At 36.6% G+C, this 24,232-nt stretch overlaps 4 protein-coding genes and 1 long non-coding RNA gene across 9 annotated transcripts in view; 2 read left to right on the top strand and 3 right to left on the bottom strand.

Moving 5' to 3' along the window:
* Nucleotides 1-1,140: 1,140 nt before the first annotated feature.
* Nucleotides 1,141-19,775, bottom strand: LOC148969363 (uncharacterized). 2 transcript variants are annotated; one of them, XR_016149424.1, is made up of 4 exons: nucleotides 19,543-19,775; nucleotides 11,179-11,304; nucleotides 6,072-6,184; nucleotides 1,141-2,409 (listed from the first exon to the last, which is right to left on the bottom strand). It is a non-coding gene; the product is annotated as an uncharacterized LOC148969363 (long non-coding RNA). The 2 variants fall into 2 exon arrangements; XR_016149423.1 differs by lacking the exon at nucleotides 19,543-19,775 and having other exon boundaries at nucleotides 11,179-11,450.
* uspl1 (ubiquitin specific peptidase like 1) lies at nucleotides 2,161-9,635 on the top strand. Of its 3 annotated transcripts, XM_039676140.2 has the most exons (9): nucleotides 2,161-2,291; nucleotides 3,256-3,407; nucleotides 3,679-3,801; nucleotides 4,193-4,814; nucleotides 6,090-6,200; nucleotides 6,288-6,414; nucleotides 6,846-6,971; nucleotides 7,073-7,233; nucleotides 8,150-9,635. In XM_039676140.2, the coding sequence occupies exons 2-9, from the start codon at nucleotides 3,288-3,290 to the stop codon at nucleotides 9,388-9,390; spliced, it is 2,631 nt and encodes an 876-aa protein (XP_039532074.2). In that variant the 5' UTR covers nucleotides 2,161-2,291; nucleotides 3,256-3,287; the 3' UTR covers nucleotides 9,391-9,635. The 3 variants fall into 3 exon arrangements, with proteins under 3 accessions (XP_039532074.2, XP_039532075.2, XP_039532076.2); XM_039676141.2 differs by lacking the exon at nucleotides 3,256-3,407 and having other exon boundaries at nucleotides 2,173-2,291; XM_039676142.2 differs by lacking the exon at nucleotides 2,161-2,291 and having other exon boundaries at nucleotides 3,256-3,363.
* alox5ap (arachidonate 5-lipoxygenase activating protein) lies at nucleotides 11,540-16,897 on the top strand. Its single transcript, XM_039676150.2, has 5 exons — nucleotides 11,540-11,665; nucleotides 11,855-11,942; nucleotides 13,075-13,145; nucleotides 13,930-14,011; nucleotides 15,598-16,897. The coding sequence occupies exons 1-5, from the start codon at nucleotides 11,596-11,598 to the stop codon at nucleotides 15,758-15,760; spliced, it is 474 nt and encodes a 157-aa protein (XP_039532084.2). The 5' UTR covers nucleotides 11,540-11,595; the 3' UTR covers nucleotides 15,761-16,897.
* medag (mesenteric estrogen dependent adipogenesis) lies at nucleotides 16,121-19,154 on the bottom strand. Its single transcript, XM_039676148.2, has 5 exons — nucleotides 18,915-19,154; nucleotides 18,701-18,831; nucleotides 17,366-17,481; nucleotides 17,095-17,265; nucleotides 16,121-17,017 (listed from the first exon to the last, which is right to left on the bottom strand). Exons 1-5 carry the CDS (start codon nucleotides 19,082-19,084, stop codon nucleotides 16,997-16,999), a joined length of 609 nt encoding a protein of 202 aa, XP_039532082.2. The 5' UTR covers nucleotides 19,085-19,154; the 3' UTR covers nucleotides 16,121-16,996.
* A 1,311-nt stretch (nucleotides 19,776-21,086) lies between the features above and the next one.
* Nucleotides 21,087-24,232, bottom strand: part of nipblb (NIPBL cohesin loading factor b) — a 35,667-nt gene continuing 32,521 nt past the window's right edge. For both annotated transcript variants that reach the window (XM_039676138.2, XM_039676139.2), the window contains exons 44-47: nucleotides 23,694-24,028; nucleotides 23,418-23,592; nucleotides 22,260-22,430; nucleotides 21,087-22,173 (exon numbers count right to left, since the gene is read on the bottom strand). In XM_039676138.2, coding sequence (XP_039532072.2) covers nucleotides 21,808-22,173; nucleotides 22,260-22,430; nucleotides 23,418-23,592; nucleotides 23,694-24,028 — 1,047 coding nt within the window. In that variant the 3' untranslated portion in view covers nucleotides 21,087-21,807. The remainder of the gene's footprint in view (nucleotides 22,174-22,259; nucleotides 22,431-23,417; nucleotides 23,593-23,693; nucleotides 24,029-24,232) is intronic.

Below are 24,232 nucleotides of genomic sequence, written 5' to 3'. Positions count from 1 at the left end.
CTGCGATTGGCTGAGCGCTTTCCATTGTCCTAATAACAGCCGGATTACGATTGGCTGTCTTTTGTGAAACGTCACGAGTGTTTTAAATGGCGGGTAAATACAAAATACGGAGTGTTATGTGTGTGTTTCTTGTCTCAGCTAAAGCAAAGGCTGTGTGTACTATGTTGGCTGTAGTAGTACTGTGTTCTATGTGTCGCGCGCGGAGTGCTGAATGAATGAGTGAGTCAATGCGGAGTATCGGCGTTCCTGTGAGGTGGAAAACGTTGAATGAAAGAGTGGTCGGTCCAGCTGACGCCCCGCTTAGATCAAACACTATATGGACATCCAAGTCAGATTTTAACGAAAATATGCAATTATGACTGATATTTATTAAAGTGACTTAATCGGCTGGATTCGTTTTTGAGTATCAAAAGCTGATTAATTAATACGTTTCGATATGAATCAACACGATACAACGTTTCTGCAGACTGTTAGTTAGTTTTTGATTTGAATAATTCAATGACAGCACCCCAAAACAATGGTAAAGTTTTAGTTTTTTATTTAACGTGTTAGATTAACTCTATCAAAACATTAATTTCGTTAGATTAAACTTTTAGATTTAGTTCGACCACTAAAGTTCATAATTACTATAGTAATTTGAGCAAATAAAACAAGGGCAAAGATAATGCACAGTTATTACTTTTTCTATCTATCACAGACATAGAAACGCCACAATTATAGTAATTGTTTGCCCTGAAATAAAGACAGCAATATTTTAACATATGCATTTCTATCTAGGCCATATTTTAGAAACCAAATTAATGTCATACCATACACCGAAGCCTATGCATGTTAATGGATAAATCTGGGGGGAAATTATGTAAATTCGTATTGTGTAGGACGGAGGGGCGCAGATTAACCGCCAAGGGAGCTTGATGGGGAATTGATGCCCATATAGCCTTCTATTGTTTCATAAGAGAGCAGCTGTAGCGCCCTACGACTCCTCAATACAGGCGCGTCGCCGCTCGAGCACACGCTCACAGACGCACAGGCAGACAGGCGCTGTTACTGAGTGACACCTTTTGAAAAGGTATTATCGATAAGAAATGCATTACTGATTTAATATATGTATATAGATAGATAGACTAGACTACAGTAAACAGAAATCTAACGACTCCTGGTCGATTTTATTTAATCGACAAGCAATACAAATACTGGCAAACAAATATGTTTACAAATAAAAGTTAATTTACCAAACAATTAATATCCTGAAAATGAGGCACCAGATACGTTTATGATAAATTTGCATTCTGTAACACCTCCGTTCACTATTTTTCCATTGCTCTTATTCAGTCTCGTTTTTTGAGACGGTGAACGCGACAACAAATGATCATGATATCGAATTAGTCTTATTTTGTTTTGAAAGTCTGTCATTTCAAATATGGATAATAACACTTACAATAAGGTTTCATTATATCATAGTTAATAAGTTAACGTGAACTAAGAATTATTGGCTACTATTTGTTCATTTGAATTTCAACATTGATTAACACTATTAAAAAGTTGTAAGCTATTTATTAACATTAGGCTAGTTAATGCACTGAACTAACATGAACAAACAATGAACAGCTGTATTAACTAAAATTAACAAAGATAGGCTTAACTATTTATACATTAACTAATGTTAACAAATTAAACCTTATTGTAAAGTGTTAGCCTAATGTGAAAACTGAACCCTAAAACAGATGCTTTTAAAATTTGGCTAATGTACATCTGTCGGCTATATGCTAATATATATACAAATGTATACAAATGAAGAAAAATATACAAATACAAACAAAGTTTGATGGTAAATGCTCAACTTAACTTTACATTCTACATCGCTTTATTTAGACTATAATATATTTATAAACACTAGGCTATCAACATTCTAAATAATTTATATCTCATTTAACACGTTTTTGCCTGTCTATTTGCGTGTTTGTACTGTTACTTATTGTCTAGGCTTGAGTGTTTTGATGTTGTTGTTTTTGTTGTTTATTCAATCCCTGCTGCTGCCTAATTTAATTTCGACAGTATCTTCAATATAGTTCGATAATGCACGCAGACTATCCAGATGATGGCGCTCTTGTGCTGTAAAAGAAGCTTTGTAAAAACTTTATTACTTCTCTCTATAAAACCGGAAGTAGTACGTTCAGTGGACGACTGAGAGCATGCACGGTGGTGTAATGTCTCCTACCGGCGTTCTGGATCTACCAAATGCGTGTATGAAATCCAGTGTGGGAATTTTCAACATTCGGTCCGGTTTTGAGGTATGTTTTGGTCCAGATTATGTCCATCCCAAATCTGTTGTAAATGCAATCTTTTCTTGGGCGATGTGCTTGTCATCTCAGCTCACCGTTGCCGTGGTTGTTAGCGCCTGATAGTAGCCTGCAAAGAAACATATTTAATCATATAAAGACTTTATATATGTGTAAATATTTAATAATCGGAAGAGTCGTACGTGTTCGACGTACAGCTACGCTTGTTCACAAACTCAAATGTCAGTAAGAAAACAGTAACGTTGATTGATTGAAAACCAATTGATTTGGCTGTCACTCTTTGCAAGGCATAAAATGCTATTCCTTCAGCAATTATAACATTAAGAACAATAAACTATATTTTATATAGCGCCTTTACAAAGACATACAGAAAAGATACATTAATAAGCCTACGTATTTATTATGTATATGGTCGTTTTAAGACATTTGCATATTGAATTGTGATTGGCCTGAAAAGAAGTCGCGCGCTGATTATGAAATCGTAATGGACAATTCTTGTTTTTTTTATGGCATATTGCAGTTTTTGGCAAATTATTATTATTTTTTTTAAGTTTATTAGTCTAAATAGTTACTTTTTATAACTTATGCCCGCAACATCTTTTCTCTGATGACGTATTTACTGGCACGAGGGCGTGGCAATCTGTCACTCACATGAGATTAAAGCAGAAGCAAACCACAATGATCCAATGAACAAAGTCAAGTCCTGCCCTAATGAAATGCTCTTGCTTGAGAAGCCAAAGATATACAGGTATCATAAAATGGAAGAAAAGTTATTAGTTGCTTGCTTGGTCTTTTCTTCCACATTGTGATATGTATCTTGCTGTTCTCTTACTGACTGGCATGCACTTGTATTTCCTTCAGTAAATGCGGATGCAGTTTGTAATGTTTGCTTTGTGTATCAGCCTGGAATAGGTCAGTTGATGTCTAAGAAATGAAATATTCTTTCTCACTGCAGTGTGTTCAGGCGGTGAGCCAAGTGACGAGGTTATGTCAAGTTTATGGCAGCAGGACTCGTCAAAGAATGGAAACTTCAGTGGAGTGAAAATGAACAGCAAAGGCACTGGTACAGGGGCTCCGTTCCCAGCAGTGTTGGGGTATTTGGGAAAAGTCAGTTATGCTCAGTTCTCTTCCTCTGTCACTCGTGCAAAGCTCCCCTGTCACATTCAAAATTACTTCTATATTGTATGGACAATTCTATTGATTTGATGCCCCCCACAAACGAGAAACAACACAGAAATCTGTGACGTAAAAGGCGAAAGAATAGTCATATAGGCTTAGTTATGCAGTACACAAATGTCTTTGTATTCTATTTTCTGTGTTGATTTGATTGTTTTAAAGCTCTCTGTGATTTCTCATCTGTTGTTTTTGGTTTTTACAGTTTGAAGACAGAAATACCTCACCTGGGAACTGTCCTTGGTGTTTGAGAAAAGGTCAGACATATGCTGTCCGCTTTTTTGCTCTCAACTGGGAGGAGACTGTTCTGCTCTGTACAAATCCAATGGTGAGGCCAGTTATCCATTAACACTTGAGTTTCTACAACATTACAAATGTTTTTTTTCCCCCCTGTTGCTTATCAGGAACTGACATTTTAAAACTGCAGTCCGTAGCTTTTTTGTTGGGTTAAAAATGATCCAAACTATATATTTGAGAAAATATATAACCAGCCAGTGTTCAAAACTCTCTGCTTGCCGATTCAAAACGGTAAGCTTGTAATAATGTTTTTAATTCCAGTGGTACTGGTGGATTTCTGTGGGAGATTCGAGCATCTCTTTACGTCAGATCTGTACACACACATCTGTACACATAAAGAAGAGTCTCGGATATTGAGTCATTACGTCACATCTGTAAAATGGTCATTTACATCTGTGCTTTGTTTTTCTGTCGCTTTTTAGTGCCTTTACCCATTGGTTAGTAGATCTCCGGAAGATGTGCGTGCTAGTTTGTCTAAAAATGGATGCAAGAGGAACCTGTCCGATGTCGATGATGCATCTTCCCCTTCGAAGTGGCCGAGAGAGGAGAAACTGGACGTTTTGTCTGCTGAGTCTGAGCCATGTGGTGCTGATGTCATTGACGACGCCCTTCCAAAGGATGCTGGTGAACAGTCAACACTTGCAAAGACCGTCTCTATTAAGGGCACTGAGGAACAACATCCCAAAGAGCTTCCTGCTGCTACCCATGAGGATTTAGATCTGTGTGACAAGAAGGATGTTTGTGTGTCTAGTACTCAAGATGAGGTCGAGGAGGTCTTCATAATGGATGTAGATACAGAGTTGTCAGAGCTGGTTCCTGTGCAACCTCATCTCTTCTGGAAAAATGAGGACAACCTGTGTTGGTTGGATTCGTTGTTGGTGATGCTCGTGAATTGCAAGACCATCAGAGAGACTCCGTGTCAGAACGTGAAGCTCATAGACAAGTTGACATCAGAGATTTGCAGCAACTCTGCCGTCTGGAACCTTTGCGCTACATATGATAAGACATGTGCATATCTAAAAGCCAAGGAGCAACAGTGTGAAGGTGAAAGGAAGAGAAAATTAACTTTTTGTGTTACTGTATTTGTATAATGTTATGCGAGTTTAAAATGTATACTTGTATTAGAAATTAAAATTATTTATATGTATTCATAACTATCGACACACGATTTTTGTTATAAATAGATATTGACCAAAAATGACCAAAATCGTATATCACGAGATTTTATTTTGCTATAACTATATAAATCATGATATAGTTAATTTCGTTTATGATATTAAAATAAAAAAAATGTACTATCGAAATTGTATTATTGCCGTCACCCAATTTCAATATCTCAAACTAATACTAGCCTGATAAAATAAGAACATGAAATTGATGATTACAATAGAATGAGTACAAAAAATAAAATTAAAACCCTACCTTAAAATCTTAGAGCATTAGAAAAAAGAAATAGCTACTACGTATGTACTATTAATCAAATGTACAAGAACACTACATAATATTCACTGTGTAAATTAAATATATGTTATACATATTTATACACATGCATATATATACACATATTTTTATTAAAGTTACAAAAGTAATTGTACATGTAATGATCCCCCATGTCATCCAAGATGTCCATGTCTTTCTTTCTTCAGTCAAAAAGAAATAAAGGTTTTTGATGAAAACATTCCAGGATTTTCTCCATATAATGGACTTCAATGGGGACCAAACGGTTCAAGGTCCAAATGAGAGTTTCAGTGCTGACCATTCAAAGGGCTTTAAACGACACCAGACAATGAATAAGGGTCTTTACTAGTGAAACGATCGTTCATTTCAAAAATGACTCGATTCGTTCAGGAGAGTCAAGAACGCACATCACAGAACAGATAAAGGCGAGCATTTGTGGTTATAAAACTTAAACTTTTTTATTTATTTTTGAAATGACCGATCGTTTCGCTGGATAACACCCTCATTTGGACCTTGTACCGTTTGGTTCCCAATAAAGTCCATTATATGGAGAAAAATCCTGGAATGTTCATCAAAAACCTTAATTTCTTATCGACTGAAGAAAGAAAGACATGGACATCTTGGATGACGTTGGATGGTGTTTAAAAACTTTTACATTTACAAACAGCTAAATAACACATGCCATAAAGTGTAATATTAGAAAAAGCATAATGGGGCACTTTAATACATTTATATTGATATAAAATGACATTTAAAAGTTGTTTACATATATCAATAAACTATAAATTTTAATGAAGTAAAAAGGATATTTATTAGTGAATTTGAATATTTTGATGAACTTACCTGTGCTTCTGTTGGCAGATAAGGTGACTCGAGTCCCTGCTGATGTCCTGGCTGAGGCAGAGCGGCAGATGTCTGCGTACCGTCTGTCACTCTTCAAACTCCTCCAGCCGACACTGAAGTGTGAAATGGGTACAAACATCTGCTCATAAAATCATTTTATTTCATCGTGTTGCTTGGCATTTGTATCGAGTGATAATGTTTCTGTCTGTCATGCAGGTCAGCAGGAAACGCCCGTGTTTGCGCTCCCTCTCCTTCTACGGTCAGACAAGTGGGCTCAGGATCTTTTCCAGCACACTGTCCGATGGGAATTTAAGTGCCCCTGTGGCTATACTGTAAACAACAGGTAAGGATTTACCCTTTTAATTCAAAATAATTTGTATTTGGTGATTAAATGTTTTTTTTTTTATATATATATAATTATAATTATATTATGTTTATAGATAATTGTTTTGGTCTCAGTACACACTAGACTTGTAGTCAAGACCGCCTAAACCGAGACCGGGTCCGAGATCGGGTCTGAAGTCCGAAGGGGAAAAAGTTGTTGTGTTGTTGAAGCTAAGCAATAACTTGTAAGATTTCGTTTTGCATTGCCTGCCCATTTCAAAGTCTCAGAATGAATCCATTCTGCAACTTTTAAATACGTAATTATATTTTTTAAAAACGAAATTATGACAAGACCGTCAAGGCCATGACAAGACTGAGACGTAAAAGTGGTCTCGAGACAAACGTCACTAGTACACACATACGTAACACAACCCTCCTTTTGTCTTGCAGTGTTGAGAAGACTCTTACATCGTTAACTCAGATTCTGAGTAATTGGCACCCACTGAAAGCCGTGCACCGCGCTCAGTGCAGCAGCTGCAACCGTAAAAACCAGAGGAGGAGAATGGTGCTTGAACGGTAAGAGTTGGAATAACTATAAATGTCCTTATTTCTTTCTTCCTTATCACCTTGCTTCAACACAACTGAATATTTGAAACTCTGTTTTATATTTTTCGCAGGTTGTCCTCTGTGTTTGCACTGCACTTTGTGGAGGGCTTTCCCAGGAAAGACCTCTCTAAATTCTCGTTCGAGTTCCAGGACGTGCACTACAGTGTCAGCACGATTATCCAGTACAAAAAACATCTTCAGCACTTCGTCACTTGGGTCCTTCAGAGCAATGGTGAGTCTCCATTAGCTGATCTACTTGCACTACCATTCAAAAGTTGTCAAAAAATATACATATTTCAATTAAATATCACAGTGAAAACATTCCAGCATTTTCTCCATATAATGGACTTCATTGGGCACCAAACGGATCAAGGTCCAGCTTCAAAGGGCTTTAAACGACACCAGACGATGAATAAGGGTCTTATCTAGCGAAACGGTCGCTCATTTCAAAAATAATTAAAAATGTTTAAGTTTTATAAGCACAAATGCTCGCCTTGCTCTGTTCTGTGATGCGCGTTCGTGACTCCCCTGTTCGAACTCGTTCATCAAAATGAACTAATCTTTTTTCGAGTCATTTGGTTCATTCAACGAACGAATTGACTCGGAAAAAGATTCGTTCATTTTGATGAACGAGTTCGAACAGGACAGTCACTACTCCTTTAAATAAGTTCATTTCATCTAAAAAGCAGTTCTTCATTATGACTCTCCTGTTCGAACTTTTTCATCAAAACGAACGAATCTTTTTTTCGAGTCATTTGGTTCATTCAACGAACGAATTGACTCGGAAAAAGATTTTTTCATTTTGATGAACGAGTTCAACCAGGAGAGTCAATACTCCTTTAAAAAAGTTCATTTCATCTAAAAAGCAGTTCTTCATAAAATGATGCCATCGTCTGGCTGAGTTCAGTTCTCATTTAACAGCGTCAGTACAGTCAGATCAATAAAATTGTTGAATATTATGATTTATGAAGAGTTCTCGGATTTTAACTGTTGATGCGTTACCACGTACGTTAACTTGCCCTAAATTCAATAAAAGAGAGATCGTCTTCACACACACTATGAGTTGCAGTCTGACACATTTTTCCACCTGCTTTTGATTGACAGGTTGTAATCCTAGTTAATTTACATGTCTGTGTTGTGTCTTAAAGGCTTGTGGACAGAACTCGATGATTTGAAATACCCTCACTCCGACATCCACAAGAGGTTGCCATTTCCAGCCAATGAAATTCACGTTGTTTTCTGGGAGGCAGACTCCACTAATGATGAACCTTCAGTGATTTGCTCACCGACAGCTCCCTCGGCGGCCACAGATGTCGATGACAAACTCTCGGACAAGCTGTCAGACTCTGTGGCCAATGACACGTGTGTCATCAGCGCGCTCACTGTGGGAGACTCCTCTGCTGTCAGCACTCTGGATGCATCCATCGGCAGCACCACATTACTGGACACATTTGAGGGTCTGTCGCACACAGACATTGTGACCCTCACTCTTGTTGACGTGAACGGAGCCACTGAGGATCATCAGATCCCCCAGAGCCCAGCCGTCACTCCCGTCACACTCCCTAGTCTTCCAGTCGCATCTAGTCTGCCCAGTTGTCAACCTTCAAAACCTTCTGTGGCCGATCCGGCTGTGGTGAAATCATCAGAGGCTTCTAAAGTACATGCGCCTTCACCACTTGTATCCACATTACTTCAACGCCATCCATCCCTCCATTCAACACCAATGAGACTTCCTCCTCCTGCTCCAAAACCAAAGCTCAGTCTGAAATGTGACAATGAAGCTCTACCGGCCAAGCCGGCCGAAATGTTTGGTGGCTTCGTAACCAAGAAATTGGCAAATTCAGTTTGTGCGACTCCTGCTGTACCGCCTCAACACAAACCAGTTGGTATGCATCCATCTGTGAAGAAAACCGCAGACCAGCAGCCCATGAACACTACAGAAGCCCTCAGGCTAAAGTTACTGAAAAAGCTCAAGGCCAAGAAAAAGAAACTGGCCAAGCTGAACCAGATTCTGGGAAGCAGTGGAGAAGCGGCACCGAGACCGGACAGCACGGCCCTCTCGTCGCCCTACTCCGTCACCTCTAGCACTTCGGCTTACGACAGCCCGGCATACGACCAGTTCTTCGCTGAGCTTTTGTCACCTGTGACGCCCGCCAGTAACCTCTCACCCGACAGCACGGGTCTCCTGGAGATGTTGAACAATGGCCAGAATGGCGAGTCGACAAATGGCAGCGCACAGCAAAATTCTTCAGTAGCAACTGTGGTTCCAGAAGCAACTTTAAACTATTCTTCTACTAATGACTCCATATTTGATGAATATATGCAAGCAGGGATGGGCCAGACTGCAATTGAGAGCACTGATTTTAATGGCTTGGATATATTCTTCTGATTTAAGAAAATACTTTTAGACTTTAAGTTGTTTCAAAAACTGTTCTTTGTAGTTTTCTATTTGGAAAGAAATGCTGTGTTTTTCTAGTTCGGTTCATATTTTGCCTGATCTACTAGGAGACTGAAGAATATTTAAATGGCACAATGTTTGAAGATCAATTTATGAACCAGGTAATTGTAAAGGTTTGTACAGATGTCTGTTTATAAATGTTGAAGAATAAAGACTGCTTTGGAATATAGACATAAGTTTGGTCTTGTTTTAAAGAAAACAATCAGCATAATATTACTGAAGTGAAAGCACTGAAAAGTTATGGAAGTTATAATTTACAGTAAATCAAATATATTTTATTTAATATGTTTTACTCTAAAATTACTATTAAATGAAAGCTATATATCTAACCAAGTTGTGTTCCAAATTTAAAGTTGATTTTAAAAAAAATGAAGATCCCATGAGATTTTGTTTAGGCGTTATACCAAAAACAACCACCGGGTGCCATTGAATTCCATTGAATTGAATTGTATGCGTTCTGCCATAACAAATTAATAAATTTCTATCCAAATATACCACTTCTGTCACTAAATATGGAACCTTGAGACTCAGACCTTTCTGACAATATGTGTTTTGTCAAGATTAGAAAAGGTTTTGATGATAAATTATGAAAGATGATGCCCATAAGGGGAGGGGCCTAATAAAAAAATACCGTTTCTATGGTAACGCAACGTCCAATTTCAAAACGGTTTTGACAGGATGAATTCTGAGTTCGTAAGCTTTCAAATGATAGCTAATTTACGATAACTACTAAAATATGTGATATAATAATAAAAAAAATTGTGTGTGTATATATATATATATAATACTTTTTAGAGGACTTCTTACATTTATATATTTTTAAAATATAATTTTATCTTTTTTTAATGACAAATACTACTTATGTTTTATTATGAACTTTTTGTGACAAAGGTCAGAAACTCCTGTAATGACGTTGATTTTTTTTTTGAGGCGCACTCTTGTCAAATTCATATATTACTGTTCATTCATAATTTGTAAGAAAAAAACAGTGCTAAAATATCTATTTAGGAGTCTTAGACCTTTCCAACGATATATAGTTTGTCATGACTAGATTAGGATTTAATAGTAATATAGTGAAGTAAATTTAGGTTGCCCGTATACAGGCAAGGCAAGTGACAGTTTTAGGCAGTTCTCATTAAATGTTCTCAAAAAATGGGATACAGTGTGCTTAATGAAATTTAATTCAGCTTTTGAGTTAAAAGCGCCTCACAATGATTCTAATATTGAAATCCTAGAATTGGTTTTAATTTGATCATGTGTTAATACAAGATTTTATGTGTCCGGGACATTTGAATTTTACTGCCACAACAAATATATAAGAAAATACTACAGCAATTCTAATATTAAACATTCTCATTTACCAATAAAAACAGGAATGCGGCAATTCTAAAAATAAGAAATGTTTTGTTTTGTTTTTTCACTGAAATCTGCCTTTTCCGGTGCTGGAGTCTGTTTTGTTTAATATAAATATAAATCATGCACCGATAAGATCTTCATTAACTGCCCTTTAACAATATTAAAAATCAATATTAAAATAATCATTATGATTGATAATGCAATATTAAAGTATAGTCTTTGTTTCACAAAAAAACATTGGAAAGTAAACAGACGAAAGTAGGTTCACCAAAAATGTATGCACCTCTTGATGAAAGTTAATATTGGTGAACTGCATGTAGTTGACTACTTATATTTAGAGTTTAAATATAAAAGTGAAAATACCAGTTGGTTTGTTTGGAGCTGATGTCATCAGTCATGGATTCCTGCTCAAGAAGTTCCTCTGAAAATGCACATTTTGGTTGCTTCCCTCAGACAAGCCAAGACCAAACCAGTTTAGACCAATGCAGTCTGTAACCGTAAGATCAACAAACTGTCAGTTTCCACTTTAGATTCAGTGTATGTTTGTTAAACTGCATTTTGTCCTGAAATAGCTGATAGGATGAGCTGTGAAACCATGAGATATTGAGATATTCCCACACTAAGTGACTGAATGCACCATTCATGAAGCAGAAGTGAGTTCTAGAAGTTCTAGCGGCCCTCCCACCAGGAAACGCATCAGTTCAGTGCTGATGTTATCTGTGATACTAAAGTCAGACGTGCAGTGCTGAAAAAGACCTTTGCAGTTTATACACGGGGAACATGGACGCTGAAGTGATGGACGACATTATCTTGCTAGTGCTGGTCACTCTTCTCAGCGTTGTTCAGAATGGTAAGACATTTAGATTCTTTTTAGTTGTATAGTTGAATGAGGTTTATGCAGAATGTGTATGCAAATCATCTTTGAAAACAGTGTGCTGTGTTTATACATCTAGAAGGAATTAGTCCGCAATGTAGCCTATAAATAAACAAGCAATTTCATTAAAATACCTAATGTCTAATATATTGACTTCTCCTGTAGTGTTCTTCGCCCTAAAGGTTGAGAAAGAGTGCACAGGGATTCATTCTAAACAACATTCGACAGCTTTTGAGCGCTTGTCCTGTGCAAAGTGAGTATTGATTTAAGTTTTTAAGTTTCTCTGTTCATCCACTATGGAATTTGAAATCATTTAAGATGTTCAATGACTATAAGCACACCAAAAAAGAGTGATATATATATATATATATATATGAAGAGTTCAGATGCAAAAGCCTCTAAGTGCCATTTGAAATTTTCTTCTAGAATGATAATTTTTTATCAAGCTTGTATATTTAAGTTCAGTGATTTCACTTAAATGGCAATGATAATTACCTATTAATTGTTATTTAAGTGAAATTACTGAACTTAAATATACAAGCTTGATAAAAATCATCATTAAAGAAGAAAATTTCAAATGGCATTTAGAGGCTTTTGCATCTGAACTCTTCATATATATAGTGATGGTGTGACTTCTTTTGCATAACCGCTCCACATTTTCCTGTTGTTGGTGAAACTAACTTCCTGCTTTATTTACATAATCTTAATGTTGCAAGAGGTTTGCACTGTTCTGTCTGTTATTGAAACCCTATAAATGTACATTTATTTTTTTTGCAATTATTTAAACATTTCTCAAAACATTTCTTGCATTAAAGTAAATTGGGATAATGTGGACATACACTCCAAACAATGCTGGGTTGTTTTAACCTAAATTTGGGTAAAATATGGACAACCCCAAATGTTGGGTTAAAAATGTAATTTCAAATTTTAACCTAACTTCAACTTTTGCATTTTTAACCCAACATTTGGGGTTGTCCATATTTGACCCAATTTTGGGTTGAAACAACCCAACATTTTTTAGAGTGGCCTGGCCCTATTATGTATTACCTGGTATGCTATTCCAACATATTTTTAATTTCTGCACATTTCACATATGCAGAATAAACCAAACTGAAAACACATATTATCACTTGCATATCTAGACTGTTGGGTTCTGGTTTGTCTCAATTTAGATGCAATCATAAAAAAAGTGTCATTAACCACCACCAGAGAGGAAGTAACAACTCTTTCACAATATTTCTCAAAGCTACATTGATGTAAGAACTGGCAGCACATTTGTACATCAGTGTTTGGTCAAATGGAATACCAGCTGCGTGACTGAGTTCACTGAGACGATTATTTAACGAACTGCTTCATAATGCTTGTTTTTTTCTTCACAATTTAAGTCGAAACTGCATGGATACATACCCCACATTTCTGGCAGTTCTGTGGTGCGCTGGTTTCTGCCTCAGCCAAGGTACATGATTTAATTTATACCAGCACTTTCTTCAATAAAAGGAATGTTTCATCACATTCTGACTAAATGAACACTTAATTATAGAATTAAAAGTGCCTTTGTTATTTTATCATCTATGTTCAGTATATGGTGGAAGGATAACAAAAACTACCCCTTTTTGTAATGTGGTAGAAATGGTTTGCATTTCTCTGCTCATAATTCATGATATGACCCATATGCAAATATGTTGTCAACATCATAATAAAAAAGAAATACTAGTAATCATGTTGCTAACCAACTGACGCACACACAAGGTGAGTCAGCCCCAATAAAAATGATACGAGTCAAAGAAATGACCTGTACAGTAACTACATTCATTTCTTGGGAATTAGCCAGCTAACAGACATGTTCTAAGAATGTTTTACTAAAGTTCTAAAAACGTCACTTTGGAAAGTTCTATGAACGTTTCAGGTTTTAGAATGTTGTTGTTCTTAATTATGCCAATGTATCATTTTGCACAAATTTAAAAGTAACAAGAAAACATTAGAAAATGTTTCAGGGGGGGGGGGGGGAGACATTCCATGAATAATGTATAAATGATCTTTTTGTGCTAATATTTTGAGAACATTATTACCAGATACCTTTGAAAAAAAAGTTCCGTTAAAGCTACGGAAAGAATGTTTGTTTATTTTTCCAGAACATTATTCATAGTTCTGTGAATGTTCCCTGTTAGCTGGGTAGCCCATTTAACTTTAATGAGAACATTCTGAAGTCATTTTATAACAATTAACTATTTTTGTTACAGCTCCAGCTGCCTTTGCTGGCATTCTCTACCTTGTGGTCCGGCAGAAGTATTTTGTTGGCTACCTGGGGCAGACTTGTCAGAGGTACAATTTTTAAAAGTAAAAATCCATAACTGAGCCCTTTTGGACATCAAAATGTTGTTTCCCCTTGTGCAACTAAACCATTGCAAACTTTTTACAGTTGTAAATTAAATTAAAGCTGCAAGCAGCATTTATCGGTGTTTAAGCAGTTCAGGCCTTTAAGCACAAAAGCATTGAAAGGCATTCGATTTTATTTAACATGCATTTATGCACGGACATAATAGATGTAAAACACCATTTACAATCAATACATTACGCGATTATAGCGCCAGCTATGATCCGATCCTCACGAAACTTTGCATGCTTCCTAACCATGTTAGGACACATATGCTCACCGATTTTTGTGAAGTTGTGACTTTTTGGGGGGGATTTAGGGGCTTTTGACTGAATTTTGCCACAGACCACTATGTAAATGAGCCTGTTACAGCCAACCAAATGCAAAATTTCAACTTTTTTTCGATAATTATTGATCTAGAGAGTCCAGAGAATAGGCCTAGACTGGTTTGGTCCCGATTGGGCAAAAAACCAGGGACTAGTTCGCAAAAGTGGGTTTTGGACAAAAACCGAAATAACAATTTTTTTTTTTGCTCCTAAGTCAAACGGTCTAGGAGTTATGAGCAATTTAGTACTTTTGGTTGCTGTAGCGCCACCTATGGGCCAATCGGGGTCATACTCTGATAGCTTCTCCACAATTCGAGGCCCTACCAGCTGACAAAGTTTCACAGCTCCAGCCCTTACGGTTTGGGCTGCACGATGCGTTTTAGGGGATTTTTTTTTTCTTTCTAGCAAATACAATAGGTTTTCAGCACTTCGTGCTTGAACACCTAATGATTCAACCCCCACTGCAAATCAGGTTTATTGGCAAAATGTACAGCTTCCCAGCCAACAATTTTAGGTTCTGGGAACGTTAGTTTTTGGTTCCCCAGGAAAGTTTTCTTAACGTAAATAGAACGTTCCCTTAAGGTTAGGGGAACATTCTGGGAATGTTCCGTTTAGGAGAACCTAAAAGTAATCTACAGGGAACGTTCCCAGAACGTTCTTATTTGGTTCCCAAATAGGAACCATACAGGAACGTTAGGGGAACATTCTGTGTTTGCTGGGTTTCAGCTGTTTGTAATGAACAAATCAAACAAAAGTAGTTGAAATAGCTTAACACAACACACGTTTCCAGTGGTTTCCCCAAATTCATAAGCTTGACGTCATCATACTCAGACTGAACTGGAGGCCATTGCTCATGAAGAATGGGCTAAGGTTCCTCAGGTTATACATCTAATTTGCAGGAGGTATGTTCAGATGCTCGCCATAAAGGGGTTGAATAGTTACTGTACAGTAAACATTTCTTATGACAGTAACCTTAAGACAAATGTTCTGCATTCCAACATTATTAGATGTTCATCATTAGCTAATCTAAATCTAAATATTACTGAACCAATGCAAAAGGGCCGAACTTCGATAAGACCAATGTGTCTAAACCGTTTCAACCCAGGATATTTCTTTATACAAACATATCCATTCACCAAATTGAATAACCCAACCGTATTTTTACACACCAGATTTGTTGACTTGTATTCTCTTTGTATGCTTGACAGCACTCCTGGCTTCCTGTTCGGGAAACGAATACTCTTTTTCCTGTCACTCATGTGCATTGTGGGAATCATAAATCACCTGATGCTCACCTATGGCAGCAGTGACTACAAAGAATACATTCAGACCATCACCAAAGCAGCGTCAACCCTTCTGCTCTTGCCATGAACTGTGCCAGACAGATTTAACTTCCCCTGAGCTGAAACTGAAAATACAGTAGTCAACATTCAAAGTATCAAAAAAGTATTGTTCAAAATTCATGAATAACTTTGATGAAAGGTTTTGGTCCACTTCAAATATTGACTATCGCATATCGATCGATCGTTGTAGATAAACTATTTCAGTTAAGGGTTTGTCAGTTAATCAGAGGATGTGACGAGAAAAGAGTAAAGCATTGATCACAAAGCATTTAATTGCAAAATGTTATATACATATTATAAACACTTAAAAATCAACACAAGAGGATACAAAAATAAAATAGGGCTGATCTAATTAGTACCATCCTAGTAAAATGTTTTTGAAGAAATGTTTTAAAGGGCTCATATAATGCTAGTTTAATTTCACACTTTTCTCTGAACTTTAGATTTAAATTGGTCAGTTTTTTGCTACTGTGCCTTTAAACGTACCAAGTTTTGCTCATGCACTGGATTGCAGGTTTCCTGTGAGGTGAAATATAGTTATATAATATAAATCAACAGCGTCTTTGCAAAGTCAGTATTCAAATGATCAGACTATCATGGTGAGGGTCCTTGTTCAAAATAAACTTTGCAAGTTTCTAACGATTCTCTGGAAGTACATGCAAAGCAGTATTTGCTACACAGCCAGAAACGGCACATGAAATGTGTAAACACAGAGGGTAATGTGATGTTTTGCTCTGTGTCATCAGAAATATGCAGAATTATCTAGTTGATCATTTTATCCCTTAAAACTCATCTTTAATCACCAAAATGACATATTTTAATGTTTTGTCCTTTCTTCATACCTTAAAATAGCTTAAACGGAACTCTAACCCTTGCCTCATTTATTTAACACGGTTCTTTGAATATGCAAATTAGCCCCGCCCCCACTTACTCACACCAGCTCCACTTGTCATTTAAAGCAATGAATGTAGTTACTGTGAAGTAACAAATATAACCCATTTCAAAAAGTGCTGTAACTACCTGGAGTTTGTGAGTATTTATAAAAAAATTTGCCTCAACAGAATTATAATTATAGAAATAATCAATTTCTTTATGATCGTATGTACTATTACTAACATGAGCAAAATAAAATGTTATTTACAATAAAACAGTCTTTTCCACAGTTTCATTGCTCTCATGGTCTCCTCATCTGTGGATTTTAATTCCACAGACTGAAGTTTTCAGTAGATGTTTGCAGTCTCGCAAAACATTTTGGGCGTTGACTTCATCTCCCATGATAAGAGATCTGCAAAATTAGATTCACAGCCACATTCTCAATAATGTACACCCATCAGAGAGGCCTGCTGAATTATTAACACAAACCTTAAACTGTCGTTTGCTGAAGCCAAACCAGTAGGGAATGTCAAACAGGGCATCTGAACGGTACTTGATGGTGAAATGCGTGTCTTTCCAGGTGGGTTTCACCTTTTCTGCATCAACGAGGAATTGAAAGTTCTCACCGACCCATCCCTGTAGTGCAGCACTAACATCAACCTTTACAAAAAAAAAAGCATTTACTTTTCAGTACTATTTTTTTACCTTGCCAGGACATCATAAATCATTGAAAACAAATCTGCAGCACAGAGGAACTCACATCAACTGCATAGCTCTCTCCAGCAACAGATGAAATAGTCCGGTCTAAACCTCTCTCCATCTCCCATCTGATCATTGGATGACTGCCATTGATCGCCACCACGTAATATCCGAGAGCTATAAACAATAATAAGAAGGGTGAGGCATTTGACTTACAGTACAGTATGCAAAATAAAGTATGCAACTGTGTGTCAAAGTTTAATAATCCTTTTGCTGTTAAAATTGTGACATATAGCTACATTGCATTTCCTATTGACAAATTTGTACCACTTTAGTGATGTTAATATCAATGAGACCATAAATATCACTGTTTCACGTACATATTTAGCTAGGGCTGGGGGATATGCCCAAAAAAAAATCATATCTCTGTATTTTTTGATTAAATGGCGATTTACGATATATATCTCGGTACTTTCTACATTTTTCTAGTTGTGTAAAGATAATCTATTTTTATTTAAAAAAAAATATATTTCACATCCTACCCAATGATATCATATAGTGGATTTAATAATGTAGGCTATGCATATTATTATGTGCAAAAAGGTGGTTAAAATCACCTTACATTGTAACATTACATTCTAAAAACAAAAATAATGCTTTTGTTTGTTTTGTTGAATTTGACTAAAGGCTAAAAATGAAAATAAAAACAAAAGCACAAACTAATTATATTACCCCATTATAATGGTCACTTTCATAAAAAATACTTGTAATAAAAATTCCACATATGGCACATTCATTGTCTCCAACAACAAATATTTTAGCAATATAGTCTATTCTATTGTGCTCCGTTTGTGGGCGCTTAAAATCTGAAAATGACATATTTGTTTGACTTTCAAACATTTACAGATGGAGAATATACCTGTAAGTTAAGCACTGAGGAAAGCAGCACATCTCAAACACATTTTTAAGTTATTTATATGTCACTCAGCAACAGTAACGTTATCTGTCTGATCATCTGACAGGGCAAGCAGCTTAAAACTTGTTAACTAGTTATTGAATCCCTTAATATAACCTTGTGTCATTTGCATTGTACTGCAGCAGACTCAGCTATTTTTCAGATGTGCTCGTGTCAAGAAACGGAATTGCCTACGATTGCCTCATTCAATGTCGGTTCAAAAAATATATATCGACATATCGTATAAACTCGATATAGGTTCATTATTATTGTAAAGTGCTTTTTGGGAAAAGGGAATCTAACGTCATTTAAAGAGACGCTCGAATGGAATCTCTTAAAAATGAGCCGAAAAGAAATTGCCTAACGATAACGTTACCTTTAATTTACAGAAACAGGTCAAACACTGTCACTGTGTGAAATAATAGCAATAATAAATCATACCTGGAACATCTCTGTTTCTCCTTTCTTCGACCGTCGTGTTGGCGCATGCAGACACCAGTATGTATATTGTCATTGAGGTAAGTTGTCGTCTCAAATCGGTGTACTCTCCCAAAGTTCGTACCGTGATTTTCCTAAAATTGCCATGAAGAGTTACTAAAAGCAAGCTATATCTAAACATGTATATTGCCATATGACGTTATTTGAATTCATTTACCTTCCTGGAGAATTACAGAAAATCGCGTTTCCTTTGCTAGACCGGATTTCATCGATGAACACGCAGCTGGTCTCCCGATCCCACTTCACGACCGTGGAGCCCTCGCGACGCTCGGCACTGAATCCTCGTGGAGGGCTGTTCAAAAACGACTCGAGCTCGATAACGTCCATAACAAACCGCGAAATGGTGTTTCTTTTTTAACTTCTTGAGGACAGAACGAGTGATCGTCCAGTTGCTTTGGTTTGTTTGGTGGGCGTGGAGCCGGTTTATGAATCTGCGGGCATCAAAAGAGCTTGAGTCATAGCTCGAGTAGAAGTTTAACATTGTGACGGGAAGTCCGAGTTTTATCACTTGTTGTTAGTACTAATAAATAGATGGGTTAATTAACCCAGTTTTCATTTTAAACAGCAAACAAATAAATCAGTGATTTACTACATTTCCATTAGTCACTTCAGGTCAGTTTACCCTTGTTGCAACAGCATTTCCCTGAGGTAAAAAAGCGCGTTACCTTCGGAAAATATGTCATTCTCCATGCAGGAAATAACCCCATTTTAAATCAGTCTCAGATGTTTGGCAGACTAGCTGATATGTAAAAAAAAAAAAAAACTTTTGCTGTTAATTTACTCACCCCCACCATGTCATCCAAGATGTCCATGTCTTTCTTCCTTCAGTCGAAAATAAATTAAGGTTTTTGATGAAAACATTCCAGGATTTTGCTCTATATAATGGATTTACGTTAATTGGGTGCCAGACGGTTCAAGGACCAAAGGTCCAGCTTAAAAGGGTTTTAAACGACACCAGACGATGAATAAGCGTCGGATCAAGCGAAACGATCGCTCATTTAAAAAATAAATAAAAAAACATTACGTTTATAAGCACAAATGCTCACCTTGCTCTGTTCTGTGATGCGCGTTCGTGACTCTGCTGTTCGAACTCGTTCAAAATAAACGAATCATTTTCGAGTCATTTCGTTGAATGAACCAAATGACTCGAAAAAAAAAATTTGTTCATTTGGAACAGAGAGTCATGAACGCCCGTCACAGAACAGAGCAAGGTGAGCATTTGAGCTTATAAAACTTAAACTTTTTTATTTATTTTTAAAATGGCCGCTCGATTCGCTTGATAAGACCCTTATTCATCGTCTGGTGTCGTTTAAAGCCCTTTGAAGCTGCATTGAAACTGTCTTTTGGTCCTTGAACCGTTTGGTGCCCAATGAAGTTCATAATATGGAAAAAAATCCTGGAATGTTTTCACCAAAAACCTTAATTTCCTTTCGGCTGAAGAAAGAAAGACATTTTTTTATGTGAACAACTCTGGTAGTGCTAGTTTTAACTTGGTTACAGTGTCAGTTTTACATTAGCCATACAAAATAACCATCATTTTTTCCCTATTTATTGGTAATTTCCCAAGTTACTCAAGGCAGGCAATGATGGTGCAGGTTTTCCACAATTTCAAGCTGTTCAGCTGGTTTATGGTTGAACAAACTACAAGACAGAGGAGCTAGTAGGCTGTGTAATCTGGTCAACCACAGCATAGCTTCAACATATTGACCAAATTTTAGAATGTTCGAAAATATTACATTTGGGTAAACTCATTTTCTGATAAAATTATCAATAACTATGTACAACACCATTCAAAGTTTGGGCTCAGGACACTTAAAAATAAGAAACTAATACTTTTATTCAACAAATATTCATTGAATTGATCAAACGTGACAGTAAAGACATTTATAATGTTATAAAACCCACAACTGATAATGTTTCTTGAGCATGAAAGCAGCATATTAGAATGATTTCTGAAGGATCATGTGACACTGAAGACTGGAGTAATGATGCTGAGGAGGACTCACAGGAATAAATGACATTTTAAAATATATTAAAATAGAAAAGAGTTATTTTAAACAGTGACTGTTAGTTTTTACTGTATTTTTGATTAAATAAATGCAGCCCTTGTGAGCATGAGACTTTCAAAAACAAAACAAAAAAACGTACCAACACTAAGTAGTGTATACGTATGCAGATATCTACGATAAATCTTAACATTAAGTCATAAAATGCACAGACAAGCCAACAGCACCTTTTAATCATTTCAAAAAAACTATAAGGTTACCTTATATCTTTTAAAAATAATTCCGAATATGTAAAAATCAAAGTCAAATGCAAACAAGACAAATAACAAAGAGAAGTAAAAAATTTATTGCAGTATTTGCTCCTCCACACATGCTGGGGTTCCCCCGTCCCGCTGTGGGGTGTAGAGACCCAAACTCTGACCCAATACATCAAAATCTACATTTACAAAAAAAAAAAAAAAAAAAAAAAAAAACTTCCTTCCATGTCAGCAACAGATACTGCATGCTCTGCTTCAACTCAATAAATTAGATCCAGGAAACTCCATTTTACAGCACAAAAGAAGTAAAACATAAAGCAGAGGAGATGTTTAAAAGTTTATTTCCCTGGAAACGGAGCTAAGCTAAAGAAATCCATCCGGCGCTAGGTTAAACTCCAAGGTCACTTTATTAAGAACATCAACAGACTAATTTCCAACATTCACTTTAGGTTTATTTCTTTAAACAGATTTTTTTTTTTGTCAGAGATATAAACATTTTTTGTTTCTGTTTTGTGTTAAACTATGATACAGTGGGGGGGAAAAATTCAAACAACCAAGTTGCTGCAGAACAGCGAAGGAGCTCCATTTCTTTCTTTTCCGTTTAACTTAAAGATGTACAGGATTCACATCTACATTTTCCAAAACAGACCAGCCTTTTAAAACCGTCCGCACTGGAGTCTGTAGTACTTTTCTCTCCAACTTAAGTTTACAAAACGTTGAATCCTGATGAAGTTTGGCTGCTGAGAGTTTGTTGGGTGCAACAGTTCGGGAGTTATTACAGATTTAATTAGCTGGAAGTTCCTTCCTTGGCTGCGTACAGTGAACGTAAAGTCTGCACTACTTTGTTGGTCAGTTTGTGCGCGCTCGTCAAGGCAATTTTCTTGTAAATAATGTCAGACTCCTTTATAGTGTCCACCCAAGGCACCAATTTACGTCCGTCACGTTTCTTGGCCTCCGCCCAGGTACCGGAGTACGACCCGGCCATCCAGCGAATGCTGTAGCCTGTGCTTGTCTTCTGAATAACACGTGCTATCTGCGGCCGGTCCTTATACTTGGGGCAGCAGATGGCGATGACGTCCTTGGCGTTTACCGTTGAGTTCATGTGACCTGATGCCTCTGCGGAGTCTCCGCCTTTCCTGGATTTCCGTGACGACTAGAAGAGAACAAACGAATGGAGATTTAAAGTGACGGTAACACCGCGATGTAAGACGTCAACAGACAAGTGAAGAGCTTTCTCACCCCAGGAGCCTTTTCGTCCGCATCGCTGTCGTCATCGTACGAGTCGGCCGCATTATTCTTGGGGCTGGAGCCTCCTAGTAGAGAAGTGATGGCTTTATTTCTTGCGTGGGCTGAAGCCTCACCCTCCTCCTCTTCCTCATCTGGGTCCAAGTGTTCCATCAATACTTTAAACTGGAGAGTAAACAAGTTAGAGATTCATTGTTGCGAGTCAGTTTAATTAAACTGTTTGCAACATTTTTATAAACAATATGAAAAAAGATAGACTTTTTCTTTTTCAGTGTTATTTATATAGTATTATAGCATTTATTTACATTTTGAATGACCATTTATGTTTATATTTTCAGTTTAGTCATTTGTGCTTGCCATTTTTTATTAGTTGGTAACACTTTACAATAAGGTTAATTTATTAAACATTAGTTCATGCATTAACTAACATGAACTAACCATTTGTTACTGTATTTGTTATTCTTTGTTAACGTTAGTTAATACAAATCTAGCAGTTCATTGTTTGTTCATGTTAGTTCACAGTGCATTAACTAATGTTAACAAGATTTTAATAAAGTATTAGTAAATGTTGAAATTAACATTACCAAAGATTAACAAATGCTGAAGAAGAATTGTTCATTCTTTGTTAATGTTAACTAATGTAGTTAACTAATGAACCTTATTGTAAAGTGTTACCTATTAGTTTTAGTAATACTAGTACTTCAACTTAACCATTTTTTCCATTTAGATGCCAATAAACATTTCTAATACTCATTTAGATAAGTTTTTTTATCTCACATTTCATCATATATATTTTATTTTAGCTTTATAGTGAAAATTATTTTCGATGATTGCAGTTAATATCAACACTTGCTTTAAATGTTGGAAAATCGTTACACTCGTGTATATAAAACTACACTTTCATATTATGCATATATTAAATTATTAAATAATTCTTTCTGAAAACTAGTCTTGATTATTTGACTGAAGAAAAAAAACTATCCATTTCATTTTTGACACTTTAGAGCAATTAAATAAATAGAAATGATCATAAAGACAATAATAAAATAAATTTTAAAACACTAAAAAAATAATATATTCAGTCATAATCATTTAGCTGCACCTAATTATGAGCCAAAACACAAATCAAAAGAGGAAAATCAGAAGGTTTACATCTAAATATTGTCTGACGACTCTCCTCTTGACATCGTAAGTTAGATCTGCATCGGACAGGCTATTCGTCAGGTAGTCCAGTGTCTGCCGTGGGTTGAAGTGCACATTGGCCTTCCTGTTTACAGCCTTGTCATAAACTTTTGCAGATTCTGTAGGCGAATACTTCAGAATTTTGCTGCGGGAAGAGGAAAAAAAGGCGTTCGTTATGAAGCCAGTGACCATGTTGGTTATTTTTTCCAGAGCAGAAAGCATTCGGCCTAGCAGTCACACACTCACCTGTCCGAGAAGCCGTAGAGGTTCTTAAGGTGCTGCTTGAGCATCAGGAGCAGCAGGATGCCCTGAGAGGCATTGGCAAAGTCCAATAAGGGTTTGGGATTGTCAGGAAGACGCAGCATCACCTTGTCCACATCCTCTAAGTCGAGGTCTGAATCAGAGTCTGAGTTCACAGCAGCAGCTCGCTTGGGTTTCTTGGGCCGACGAATGACGTCGTCGTCACTGCTGTCACTGCTGCTTTCCCTGCTGCTCTCATCCTCTTCCTCAGAGCCATATTTTTTCCCTCTCTTTTTCTTCTTTTCCTTCTTTTCCCGTGGTCTTGGCTCTTTCAGCAATGACTACAATACAAGGCAGGTTTGGTAGAAAAATAAATGTCAGCAAGTCAGGGTGAAAGATGCAGCGACCCTGTTAGCGAAATCTATTTTTGTTAATTGAAATACAGCTCAAATAAAAAAAAATAAAAATTAAATATAAATAATAGATGAAAAACGTCAAATGTCCTAAAACAATTTAAGCTAACACTGAATTAAAATAAAGCTAAA

The sequence above is a fragment of the Pimephales promelas genome, chromosome 23 (genome assembly GCF_988280905.1).
Source record: "Pimephales promelas chromosome 23, fPimPro1.hap1.1, whole genome shotgun sequence".
Lineage (NCBI taxonomy): Eukaryota > Metazoa > Chordata > Actinopteri > Cypriniformes > Leuciscidae > Pimephales > Pimephales promelas.
The sequence above is the reverse complement of the archived record's forward strand: the minus strand, read 5'-3'. Positions and strand labels throughout refer to the sequence as shown.

What these genes read in the sequence shown, in the direction of transcription:
- uspl1 (XM_039676140.2), top strand. Translation starts at nt 3,288, where the DNA reads ATGTCAAGTTTATGGCAGCAGGACTCGTCAAAGAATGGAAACTTCAGT. An exon ending in CAAGGAGCAACAGTGTGAAG is followed by an intron (nt 4,815 to 6,089) that starts GTGAAAGGAAGA and finishes TTCTGTTGGCAG; the next exon opens with ATAAGGTGACTCGAGTCCCT. An exon ending in TTGGGTCCTTCAGAGCAATG is followed by an intron (nt 7,234 to 8,149) that starts GTGAGTCTCCAT and finishes TGTGTCTTAAAG; the next exon opens with GCTTGTGGACAGAACTCGAT.
- alox5ap (XM_039676150.2), top strand. Translation starts at nt 11,596, where the DNA reads ATGGACGCTGAAGTGATGGACGACATTATCTTGCTAGTGCTGGTCACT. An exon ending in GAGCGCTTGTCCTGTGCAAA is followed by an intron (nt 11,943 to 13,074) that starts GTGAGTATTGAT and finishes TCACAATTTAAG; the next exon opens with TCGAAACTGCATGGATACAT. An exon ending in TGGTTTCTGCCTCAGCCAAG is followed by an intron (nt 13,146 to 13,929) that starts GTACATGATTTA and finishes TTTTTGTTACAG; the next exon opens with CTCCAGCTGCCTTTGCTGGC.
- medag (XM_039676148.2), bottom strand. Translation starts at nt 19,084, where the DNA reads ATGGACGTTATCGAGCTCGAGTCGTTTTTGAACAGCCCTCCACGAGGA. An exon ending in TTCTGTAATTCTCCAGGAAG is followed by an intron (nt 18,832 to 18,914) that starts GTAAATGAATTC and finishes TGGCAATTTTAG; the next exon opens with GAAAATCACGGTACGAACTT. An exon ending in TCAGCAAACGACAGTTTAAG is followed by an intron (nt 17,018 to 17,094) that starts GTTTGTGTTAAT and finishes CTAATTTTGCAG; the next exon opens with ATCTCTTATCATGGGAGATG.